Source organism: Leptonychotes weddellii, chromosome 5 (genome assembly GCF_054177405.1).
Source record: "Leptonychotes weddellii isolate Sample4059 chromosome 5, ASM5417740v2, whole genome shotgun sequence".
NCBI lineage: Eukaryota > Metazoa > Chordata > Mammalia > Carnivora > Phocidae > Leptonychotes > Leptonychotes weddellii.
In genome coordinates this window covers 156,900,633-156,913,382 of record NC_138373.1, presented here as the reverse complement: position 1 = coordinate 156,913,382, position 12,750 = coordinate 156,900,633, and the positions used below count along the sequence as shown (strand labels likewise).

General features: G+C 46.8%; 1 protein-coding gene across 5 annotated transcripts in view; it reads right to left on the bottom strand.

Annotated features, from left to right (window-relative positions):
* Positions 1-245: 245 nt before the first annotated feature.
* PPARA (peroxisome proliferator activated receptor alpha) overlaps positions 246-12,750 on the bottom strand; it is a 66,451-nt gene continuing 53,946 nt past the window's right edge. For 4 of the 5 annotated variants that reach the window (XM_081822655.1, XM_081822652.1, XM_081822654.1 and 1 more), the window contains exons 7-8: positions 7,783-8,230; positions 246-5,624 (exon numbers count right to left, since the gene is read on the bottom strand). In XM_081822655.1, coding sequence (XP_081678781.1) covers positions 5,377-5,624; positions 7,783-8,230 — 696 coding nt within the window. In that variant the 3' untranslated portion in view covers positions 246-5,376. Of the gene's footprint in view, positions 5,630-7,782; positions 8,231-12,750 lie in introns of all 5 variants that reach the window. The other variant, XM_081822656.1, reaches the window with a different exon arrangement.

Below are 12,750 nucleotides of genomic sequence, written 5' to 3'. Positions count from 1 at the left end.
CATGGTGGAGGGCGGGTCCCTGCACTGGTCTCCATGGTGCCGCAGTTTGTCGAATTAGCAAAGTTTAGATGTTGGGTGTGGGGAGAAGGGTAAGGGAGGAGGAGGCTAGTATATTCCTTCTCCAGAGAAGCACTTGGGGAAGTTCTTCACATTTGACCCAAAATAGCAAACATTTTAAATTAAAAAAACCTGATCCAGGTCTTAACCCTATCTCTGATGTTAAAAAAAAAAAAGTTTCTTAGTGGTTTTTCTTTTTTTTTTTGGCAAATAAGGCATTGAACAGCTAGGGGGCCACTGGAGTTCTTGACATTCTCCATTGCTTCAATCAAGACGTGACATTGAACATGGGTGCAGTTTGGTCTGTTCTGTTTGGCAAGGAATTCCAAAAGGATGTGGCTGTATGTATTTCAGCTGAGCCACATTATATGGTCCCCGTCCTCCCCACCCCCGTTTTCCCGAGGTGGGGTAGTTACACGGTGACACTTGTCTTTGTCTCAGCCTGAAATGTTGAAAAGCAAATGGTCTGCTGAGAGCCCCATGCTAGACCTGAGAAGGTGTCCCAGGCCTCAGGCTGCTAGCCTCTCAGTTGCTGTCCGGATACGTGGGCCACACCCACAGCCTTTATGAGCTTCAGCCCACTCCATGGAAGTATTAAGACACCCAGCTGCACTCCACAAAACAGCATCACGGAAAGAATTCTGTAATTCTTTAAACTAACGCATGAAGCCTCATTGTCTTTTCAACTTTCAATATCCCCTCTAATTTGCATTGTGGTTTCCAGAGAAATGTAATGGATCTCCTCTATCCTGAGTCAGAGGAAAGTTCACTGCCTTTATCCTTACTCTGGTGTGTGTCACAGGCTGGGGGTCAATGACCATTTTCCTGAATTGTGTTAAAATGGCATATATATATCCCAGCAAAAAATGTAGACTCAACCTTTGGAGCCTGGCAAGAATCCTTAATCCCAGGGGGAACCCTATACATCAGCTTGGACCAAGAGTTAAGAGAAGCTGGGCCACTTTTTTTTAAAAGGAGAAGAACAAGTACAGAGAGCCTGGCTTTGAAGTCACCCGGTGCTGGGCTGTGCCCGTGCTATAAAGACTGGGTACGTGGGAAGAAACTTCCACGGACACTTAATAATCAGTAAGCCCTCGGTGGCTGGCACCGATCGTAGCTGGTGACTTCCACAGACAGTGGGATGTCCTTGCCATCCTGAATGGACACACTGCTGTGAACTTAAAGGCTTTCAGTAAGTGACCCCTCCAGGAACACCTGCAGTGCAGGTTGGTCAAAACAGTGTACCCCTCTTGAAACAGGCATTTGTAAGACATTCCAGAGACGGGTGTGGCCACTGGGTCGAGACAAAAACAAATCAAAAAACCACCCTCCATCGTGTATGCAGTGGCTAGGTATCAAATGTGCTTGGTGCTGCTGTGGCTTGAAGAAGGGAGCACGAGGAAGGAAGTGCCCAGAAGCAGCAAGGAGGCCCAAGTGCGCCTTGAAAAGTCACAGCCCGGCTAAGTCGGCCCGGAGGCATCTGCTTCCAGCCTCATCTGGCAGGGTCTCTCCCTGAGCAGGCTGCCTCAGCCAGCAGGTGCAGCCGAGGAGCAGGGGAGGCCCTCCACAGGGCGGGTCACTGCGGCCAGTGACTGTTCCCACTTCCAGACCTGGGTCATGCTCCAACTCACCCAAACTGGGGGCAGCAACTTCTGCACATGTGTATCTTGGAGGCTCAACCGAAGTGCCTTTAAGAAGTCACATGACCTTCTGCCTCTCAGCGTGCAATCAAGCAAAGGTGTGTAACTTCTGAATCTTACTCATAAATGATCTGACTGTAGGTGCTCCAAAAGGACCCCGAGTGTTTCGTGTACCTTAATTTTAACTGTGCCTTTTGATGTATCATATTGAGGTAGCTGTTATGCTGTAGATTTGGGGAAACAGTAGTTGCTAAATTAATAATCTACTTATCGCACATTAAACAAAGGATTTTACTTGTGCCTTGAGCTTCTGCTCAGATCTTAGGACGCTGTCCTGTCTCTGGAACCCCCACATGATCCTTGAGGCTGTTCGCTCCCTTAGAGTTTCAGATGGCCCAGTGTAAGAAATGCATCCGAAATGCAGAAAGATACATGCTTGCTCTTAAAATGAAGAGTCCCTTTAAAACAAGGATAGCTCTCACAAGCATTCCTGAATGCACCATGCACCAAGGTTCTTCTCCTGGACTTCACATTCTTATTGACATATGTACACCTACTCTTTAGGGAGATGCTTGGAGTGCATCTCATCCGAGAGTTACAGGAAGGCCACAGGGAAACTCGAGAGCAAGGCGGGAAGAAAGCGGCTCACTGGCGCTTTGATGATTCCCACACTGTCCCTGCCTCTCACTTGTGCTGATGCAGTTGCCAGCATCCTGGTTTTGATGATGCTGGGCTTCCCCAAAACGGCCACTGGTGTGTGCAGCCCTCAAGGTGGCAGGGGCAGGATTCCGTGTGTGGGACACCCAGCTGGAAATGCCCGGGAGGACGAAAGGGAGGGACGCTGTGGGACTGGGGAGAGCGGGCCAGGCCAGCTCCGGAGCTGGAGCTGCCTGCTGAGTTCAGGATTCGTTCCTTGTCAGCCCTGCAGACAAAGGCTGGTTGTAATTTTGTGGTCTCTGAGGCATGTGGCACTTGTGGCTACAAACAGTGACTTGCCGAAGGGCATCAAGGTGGTAGTGAGGGGAGCTGCACCGCGGGCCGAGTTCCCCAGCAGAGGAGGGGCTCCGTGCTCTGGTCTGAGGCTTCTCGAACCTGTTCTGTCACATCTACCCCACTTCATGCTGACGTCTGCTGAAATCCAGCAGGCAATAAATGCGCTTTAACGAGTCCCTACTGGAAATGCGACAGTATTCTGAACGGGCGAATAATTTGTCCGTATCTGTCGGTGGACTGAGAAATCTTTGATTAGATGGCCCGAACATTCTGCGTGGCAATCAGTGACTGTTACTTAAAATGAACGGGAATCTGTGATTTTCTTCCCATCGGTACCAGTGAACGAATTCAAGTGACTTTCGAGCTGCGCTCTCTGCAGCCTCCTTCGTGGCCTCACCGGGAACATCGCTGGGAGTCTAGCCGGGCCCCAAGAGAGCCAAAGGCTCACTAACACTAGCAGTACAGAACCCGGTGACTTCGGCGGCAGAATGCATGAAATAAAGAGCTTTTAAAAATAAGTTTTATGAGAACAGAACCAGAGCGAGTGACTTTTCTGAAAGCCTGGGTCTTGAGGGTCCCTTTCTGAGGCCACGTCCGCCAATGGCATCTACCTGGGACACCTGAGAAGAGAGGCCAGTGGTCGACAGAGGCAACACAGACGTGGCACCAGCCCGAGGGGCCTTGTCTTAGGGAAGAAGGCCCACATGGATGTGCGTGCCCTCTGACTTGGGATGACCTCTGGACAGGTATCATTCATACGTGGAAATACTTTTATCTGCTTCCAACAGATCCTTTGATTGGCTCTCTCAACAAAATAAAAATGAAAACTACCACTAAGGTTTAATTTTGAGGAGGATGTGCCCGTTTGCACGGGCACATGTGTTCGCCTTTTCTATTTGAAACCTTACAGTTTTATCGTTCTCTCTCCTGTTGAATTTCCATGATGCTGACCTTGGGAACTTTATCAATTTCAATCCTAATCATTCTTCCAGAGCAAGTATAGCGACCTTCTAGAGCCACGTTTTCTAGAGACGGAGGGGGAGGGGTGCCGAAGGCACAACCAGGTGCTACGACGAGCTGCCATGAGGCAGGGGGTCAGGGGCAGGTGGCTAGTGACACCCCTGCAGAGGTGTCAGCTCAGGTCGGGCTGGCCTGGAGGGCGGGGCTGCTGTAAATCCCCTGACAGGACATTTACGTACCACGGTGGACAGAAAGAGTCTTTCCAGGTCCATATGCTCTGGGACGAAAACCACTATCAACACTGCTTTCATAACCAGACCGGGTTGAGAAATGATCTTTGAGGCTGAAACAAATATTTCAGATGTTGGGAAAGCCGCCTTCCCTATGTAATTGGAAAACTGCCCCATGAAGGACTCTGTGCCTGTCCCCCTCATTCTCCACGTGGTCCCCTTGGGGCCCACGCTCCAAAGTCCTGTTTGCCTCGCCTTCTACACTCTCGGGAGCAGCTACTGCCACCAAGAGTTAAAAAAATAAAGCTGCGGGGTGCCTGGGTGGCTCAGTTGGTTGGGCGACTGCCTTCGGCTCGGGTCATGATCCTGGAGTCCCGGGATCGAGTCCCGCGTCGGGCTCCCTGCTCGGCGGGGAGTCTGCTTCTCCCTCTGACCTTCCCCCCCTCTCGTGTGCTCTCTCTCTCTCTCACTCTCTCAAATAAATGAATAAATAAAATCTTTAAAAAAAAAAAATAAAGCTGCGTATTTTAAAAAGCAACACAGGAAAAGGCCAAGGAGCTGCCTTGACACATGGGGCCCAGAGGAACACTGACAAACAACTTGTCAGTTTGCCCCCGAAAACGCTATCATGGCCCCCAAACAATCTGACTCAGTTGGTTCTGATTTGATAGGAAATAGGTCAGAGGGATGGACAACTGACATACTTTCCGTTTGTCTTGCTCCTGCTGACTCCAGATGCCAGCTTGAAACAGGCAGAGCATCGAGTCCAGGGGGAGTCTTGAGATGCGGCTTTCTGGGATCTTCTATACAAACCTGGAAACAGGCCCTTCCGCCCTATTAAGTCACAACCACGAACACAGTGAAAACCAACCGACTGCTGTGTTTGGATAGCTTATCAAAGAATCCTCTGAAATTTTAAATCCTATGATTAAGAAACAGCACGTTGTCTGTCTTCAAATTCAGGAAACAGAATTAGAGTCTTCCCAATAAATATTTTGCTGTTTTTTAAAAACACCTAACCTTTGGATTCATCTAGATTTACAGGATTATAAAAGTTAAAAAGTGCTGATTAGTTTTTAAAATGATAAGGGAGCGCAACAGTCAAAAGGCAGCAAAAGGCGAAGACAGACCACGTATTTCGAGGTCACCAGTTAATTCAGCGCTATGTTACTCATGTGATATCAAGAAATCTGCATCGATTAATATCAGGTGAGTTAAAATCAGACCGCTGGGCATCATTCCCCTTAATTTTCTAAGAACTGCCTATCAGCTACCTGTCACCAGCATTTTAATACTTTGCACGTTCTCAGAAGTACTGGTGTGAAAAAGAAAGAAATGTGGTCTAGGGTTCCAGTTACCTAGGGCTCATCCGTCCCATTCTCTGAGGTGAAAATGGTGGAATTTGTGCAAAGCGATGTTGCTCCCGTTTCCCATCTGTAGTGCTGTTGACTTTAGAAGTCCTTGGCACGTGGCTTGTGTGTTTCACTTTCAAGCCCTCAGTACATGTCCCTGTAGATTTCTTGCAGCAGCGGGTGCAGGGCGGCGTCAGACTCCGTCTTTTTGATGACCTGCACGAGCTGCGCGTGCTCTGTGACGAGCTGCCGGAGGTCTGCCATTTTTTGAAGGAGTTTTGGGAAGAGGAAGGTGTTGTCTGGGTGGTTGGTCTGCAAGTGAAGTTTGAGCACGTGCACAATGCCCTCCTGCATTTTTTCAATGTGTCCCACGTTTAGAAGGCCGGGACGATCTATTCTCAAAAGAAAGAAGACATGTTTGTGATAATCACTCCACTGACGCCTCGTAACTGTTTATCGGTTGGGGAAACCAAACATTCTTATTTTATGTGGCCTTTCTTTCTTATTCCGCCTTTGACTCGGCTGGAAGACAGAACTCCATTCTTCCAAAGTCACTGGGCCTACTGGGCAGACAGGACAAATACTCGGTCCTAAATATTTGTGTACTACCTTAAATCGACCAGCTGCCCTGCAGCATGGCCCTTTCATTTTGGGTTTATCATTTTGGGAAAAACCCCAAAACATTAGGAGTAACCATACATTCGGATGATGATTAAAACAACCAGTTTTGCATAATATGAAATGAAATACTTCTTCTTGAATGAAAACTAGATATTTGGTTTCAGGTTTTCCATCACCACGTGAAGGAGTGTGATTGTGTTAGACTTGGTTTTGTGGCGTAAAGCGCTGTGAGGGTAGGAATGCTACAGTCTTCCGGTACGAGTCAGCTGCATAGACTGGGGAACAAGGTGGCAGATGGTAGCTGCACAGGATGCTGCCGAGCCCCAGGGAGGCCTGAGGTCTGGTCCCGGCAGGTCAGCGAACACACCACACGCCCTCCCTGGGGTAGCTCAACCGCAGGCACCGGACCTCCCAGGCAGCCTGAGACCACGCGTCCTGCCTTGGGTCCAGAACACACCCTGTCCCCGTCCCTGTCCAATAGGCAGTGCTCTCTTCAAAGCCCCGTCCTTACTAGGATCGTTAAAAGTGTTGCTAAGGGTGTGGATTTTTTCATTGCTTTTTTTGGTTGTAAAATGAATATAATTACTCACTTTTTAAACAGATTAAAAAAAACAGAAAGCGAATCCCCCTCATGAGGTTTAATGTGTATTACACCAGACCCTTTTCTATATATAGGATTGATACATGATTTTTTTTTTTGAGAGAGAAAGAGCCAGCATTGGGGGGGGGAGGGGCAGAGGGAGAGAGAGAGACTCTGAAGCAGGCTCCCCACTCAGTGCGGGGCCTGATACTGGGCTCGATCTCGCGACCCTGAGTTCATGACCTGAGCCAAAACCAAGAGTCAGAGGCTTAACTGACTGAGCCACCCAGGTGCCCCAGGATTGATATATGATTATAATTTCTTTTAGAAAACTGTGCTCCTACCACTCATGAGGGTGGTGCAACTGCTTTTTACCCACAACACTACATCTTGAGCATACAAAGGACAAGGGTAGCTTACGTACAACTGTTCTGCATTTTACATTTTTTGCCAGAGCATAAGGACTCCCTCCACCTGACCGTGCACAGCTGGATAGTAACAGGGACAGCAGGGATGGGCCTTGTGGGGCTTCCGGAGTCTGGGCGGCTGTGACCAGCCTCAGCTCCACCAGTCAGCCAACTGTGGGGCACACCTTCTAGCAGTTTGTGGCGGCGGTCGGTGGTCGCCTCGTCGGTCTCCCCCAGGCTGGGTGAGGTCAGCTGAGTTTACAGTATGGGGATGACCTTCTTCTACCAGGACAGGGTTATTTAAAGGAACAGGACACTGAGCCAAAATTCTGGGAGCTGCAGAGCCAGCTTCCCTGCAGAGAGGCCCAGATTTTCCTTCACTGGGATCCATTTCCTTTGGCAAGGCAAACTGCAAACACCGCCAGTTAGCTACCGATATTTTTCATTATGAAATAGAATAAATATACCAATAGTGAGATAAACTGTACTAACATCTGTATGGCATTTCATAGAATACTGTCTATGATATGGATATGATACTATAATAATAGAATTCTATAACAATACACACCGTATATTATGATTCTAAGATGTATTAGATATTAGATATGTTAGATAAAATTATATTACCATTGCACCTAATATACTTGATATAGTTATATTATACTTGGAAATAGAATATCATGTATGTAACATAATTATGGATGGAACATATTTATATAATGTACAAATATGTATTTACATATAATAACGTATGCTATGCTATGATACAGTATAATTCTCACTTAATTCCCCGCGGTGGCGACGCAGGGGCTCAGACGCCCTCCCGCCTGCCAGTGTGCACTCCACTGGGCACCACTCACGCACAGACCAGATTTCCTGCTGTCCTGCGGGGATAGGAGGCTGCAGGTGACGTGGCACCACATTCGGCCAACGACTTACCTCCACAGCAAATTATAGCAGCCACAAAAAGGGAGATATCACTGTCGTCCAGCTCTAGCGCGTTGAACTTCATTGCAAAATCAAACTTAGGTTCCATGATATCACAAAACGGTTTCCTTAGGCTCTTTAGGAATTCACGAGTTATAAAACCATTTCCATATGCTACCAGCATCCCGTCTTTATTCATCACAGAAGACAGCATGGCAAATATGGCCTCATAAACTCCGTATTTCAGCAAAGTGACCTGATCATTCAAGTCCAAGTTGGCGAAGCCAGGGATGGACTTGGCGAACTCGGTGAGCTCGGTGACGGTCTCCACGGACGTGCACTGGCAGCAGTGGAAGATGCGGACTTCCGCCTCCTTGTTCTGGATGCCGTTGGCCACCAACTTGGCCACCAGAGTCTTCTCAGCCATACACAATGTCTCCATGTCGTGGATGACAAAGGGCTGCAAAGAAAGACATGGAAATGAGCCAGGTCACTGGTGACAGGCTGTCCTCTTAATTATCAATGAACTGATGAGCAGCCGCCGCCCGCAGGTCACCTGCGGAGAAGTGCAACAGGAACAAGATGTAGTCTTCGGCCTTAAATAACCTCAAAATTGGTTGGGGACACAAAGACATTCATAGGGAACTAGCGATACAAATCAGTAAGATAATCATCATCAGTGCCTGACACCGGGTGGGGATTTCATTGCTATGAAAGCTAAGTCCTGATTTCGGCAATAAAGCTAACGAGAGAATATCTGCAAAGCACTTTTAATACTTTGTAATATTCTCTGCACTCCTAAATACCTCTGCAATGGCCCTAACTACAATAGCTTTGAAATTTTTATCACTGAAGAACAGTTGACACACAATGTTTCATGAGTTTTAGGGGCATAGCATGGCGTGATTCGACACATCTACACATTAGGCAGTGCCCACCCCTCGAGTGGAGTCATGACAGTGTAACTACAATATTACTGACCGTAGTCCTCATAATGTCCTTTTCATCCCCAGGGCTTATTAATTTTATTACTAAAAATGTGTGCCTTCACCTCTTTCGCCCATCCTACAGTAATTCTTAATTTTACCATTTTATGAACTTTGGAGATAACCATTGTTACCTGACAACTGCCGTATGAGTAAATTTGGCAGGTAAATAGAACTCGGGAAGTTGGTGTTTGTGTTTGCGTAGCAATAAGCAAACAAGCATTGTTAAGCCCTTGCTCTCTGGGAGTAACCTGGGAAAATCTTGAAGGACCCTCACCTCCTTGTGTGTAAGACTGAGATCTGCACTTTGGTGCTCTGTGTTCTGGAACAAGTGCAAACCCCTGGGCCAGCAGCCTACATGTTGCCATATACCATTTGCTTCTAAGCCCACGGGTCCTGCCATTTTCTAAGTACCTAGTGGAGGAAAGAAGAGACGGTTGGCCCTATTATTTGAAGCCAGCATGCCCAGGAGGGATTATATTATCTGGTGGGCCACAGGGGAACAACATAAATGTTTTGTGCTGCTGCCCAAAATGTACACCGGATTTGTGCGCAGAGCAGAAGAAATGACAGTCTCTCGGCGATCTCTCTGATTTATAATGTGTTCTATAGATCAGTAATGAGGTGGGCTGAAGCATTATTTTCAATTCCTACCAGGATGCATAAAATGTAGAATGCCTACATGATTTTAAGACCCACTCTGCCAATGGGCAAAACATGTCACTGACACTCTATCTGGCCCCACGGCACGATGTGTCCCCTATTCCTGGGCTCCCAAGAGCACCTGGAGGAATCACAGCAAAAAACCATCTTCAGGGCACCTGGAGGGTGTCCTTGTCTCAGAAGCAAGGCAAGCGCCTTGGAACAATGCAAGGGATTGTCTGAGAAATGTTTAACCAAAATCAGACTTTACAATGCAGCGTTGGATAAAAAAAACAATTTGATTCTAAGTCTGAAGAAAGGGGATACTGGAAAAATTACCTGTGCGTGAGTGAAAACAATCTGAATACAAAATTCAAAGCCAAAGTCCTGACCATCTCAAGTCTGGTTAAGGAAGACTAAAACCATCTCTTTCCAGAGACTGTAAAAGCAGGCCGGATTACTGTTGTTTGGGGAAAGTTTGGGGGCAGTTCTGTTTTCTGGGAAGTTGCTCACATTGAAGGAATTAACATTCTAGGGATACACAGCAGTATCCCTTCAATTCCAGAAAATACACTAGTAGGCCACCTTGGCTGTGTCACTGGCTTTGTAACCTTCGGCAGAAATAAAGGCATTAAAAACAAAAGTTGTGTGGCCCAAAGAAATTTGGGAAACGCTGAGATAAATGAAGTTAGGGCCTTCCAGAGTCTCTACCGCAGCAGGTGTGTGCTGGGGAAGCTTCAGGAACAGGGACAGGCTGGGCAGGGGTTCCCCAAATGTGTGATCCCAGAGCACTTGCGTCCTTTGCTGGAGATTCTCACGACCGGTGCGGGACCGGCCATGGAATTTGCAGGGCTTGGGGCAAAATGAAAACGTGGGCCCCCTTGTTCAAAAATGATGAAGAATTTCAAGACAGCGACAGCAGGGCATGAAATCCCGATGCGGGGCCCTTCCAGGCAAAGGACCTTGTGAAACAGGACACACGCCCGTGAGACCCGCCCGGGACTAGTTTTATGTAAAACATACTCTCGTAAATGGGGATGTATCTGGTACAAATACTTCATTTCATTTTTATAAAATTATCACTTGGATCTTAAGAAGGCAGGGCCTCATTAACAGACAAAATTAGAAACCATCTCAATTCAAAACCAGTGGTAACATTTAGAAACCAATGTTTATGGAAACTCAAGAGAAAATGCATATACTAACACGCTTGATAAACACTGTTGATAGGACTATTTAAAAAAAATCCATGCTGCTTATATTTAATTATGGAATGCGCCTTTTATACTTAAGTTTGAATATGAATGTATCTGACATCACAGGTGGTCATTTCAGATAAATAAAGCATGTTGTCAGGAGTTTAAATAGCACGAGCAGAAAGCTGCCCAGCCCCCCCCCAAATCACTCCCCACCAAGACCAGAAGGTTCTCCTAACTGACATCTATCACTCGTGCTCACGCCTGATGGTGTTCTGTGTGTGTTAATGATGCCACTGACAAGAACTCATCTTTACATACATCTAAATAGCATTGTCTACATAAAATCAGGCAGCACCATGTTTTAGGAAAAAATTGTGATTTATTGGTACAATTGCTTCAGATGAAACCATTTAATAAGCTTTTGGTTAGATTTTACTACACGTTTCAAGAAACGGTATAAAATATTAAGAATGTTTTTCAGTCTTAAGGCAACTTAAGTTGTCGGTGTAATATTTCAGCGTAACGCTGTGGGCAAAACCCCACCACGTGGGGCAACATACCCCCCAGAGCCATTTCAGGATGGCACCCAGGGGGCCCCTTGTCCCAAAGATCTTGAAACGCTGAGAATAATGCTGAAGGCCCTTTCAAAACGCGTGTTAGAATCTATTCTCGGCCACGTGCCAAAATCTCATCCCCTTGCTTCATTCATTCTTCTCAGACAAGACACTTGACTGTTAGTGACTGGCTACAAAGCACTCATGATTTTGTCTAAAATTCAATTATCTTCTTAGAGGATACAGGTTCTCCATAACTGAAGACATTCAAAGACTCTAAAGATTATTCCCGACAAGTTTGAGCAATATGGGAACCTTTGAGATAAACGTATGCGGTCCCCTTCATTTGAATGAAGAAGGTTATGACGGTCTGTGACATTACAAAATACGAGTACTAGTGCGTTCTTTCATTCCCACGGACTTCAATGCTCCTCACCCTCTCACTGCATGTGGCCTCCTGGAGAGCATTCTTGTGGTATTTTTAACACCTCAAGCGTCAACACACCAACTTTTTAAGACGCTGTTGAAAAGCACGTCTTTTGGAAGCCAAGTTCAGATGGGACTGATGTACCTCTGTGCCTCAGCTCTGCTTCTGTTTCTGCCACCCTCAAGTCATAGGGCAGCCAGGGCCCTGACGAGCTCCGACCAGGTCACTAAGGGCCCTGGTGGTTTTCTGGCCTCCGGTTCTGAAATCTCAGTGGCTCAGACCAGCCCCATGCCCAGACAGAAACACTCACTATCTCTCCCACCACCCTCAACCCTCAGCTAACACCCATATTTTCCCAAAACAATGGGATCTACATGCTTCCGGCAGCTTCCTTCCTCCTCCCAAGACCCTCCCTCCACCGTTTCCTGGCCACCTTCCCACAGCATCCCCCTCCTGGCCCACCCAGCCCCTAACCAGTTCTAGGTGAGCTGTAGGTCTTCGTGTTAGATGATCTACAGGCCACGGAAAATAGAAAAGCAGAGGCTGTGGCCCGCACTGTGAGCTCCGAGCTCAGGCCAAGGGGGACAGGGCTCCTTCCAAGAGCGTGCAGATCTCAGTGGGGTATGCAGAAGGATACTCCGTGGGAATGAAACTAATATTAAACAAGAGTGTTTGGTTAAGAGTAAAGTTGACTTTTAAGTTCCCTTTAAATTCTAAAAACCCAAGAGAGAAATGGAAGGAAGATCTCTCCTAACCATTTCCAGGAGAGAAACTCAAAATTAAAAGGTTACTTTGCTTTCACCCTTATGATCCAGAAAGGGTCTAATTTATAAAAGCCCCTGGGGCCTCCCAGCATGGGTGTAGTTTTACCAATTTAATAGAGTTTGCTTGAGCCCTTCTGAAATGTCTCAGCCTATTTAATTGGAGAATTTTACTGAAGAATTAAAGACTCAGTAAAAGAGAGGTTTGGTTTGTTCATGAAAGTAAGTTCCTTGTGAAATACTTCATTTTCCTGTGACTAAAAATTCCAGCTTGTAATTCCCAATCAGGATCGCTTTAAGCTACTCATTAGTACAAATTAAACCTGTTTTGCCATGCTCATAGGAAAAAGGTAAAATATCTTCATTAGCCAACCCTGGGCTGGCCCCTCTTTGAAGTAGCTCTGAGATCAG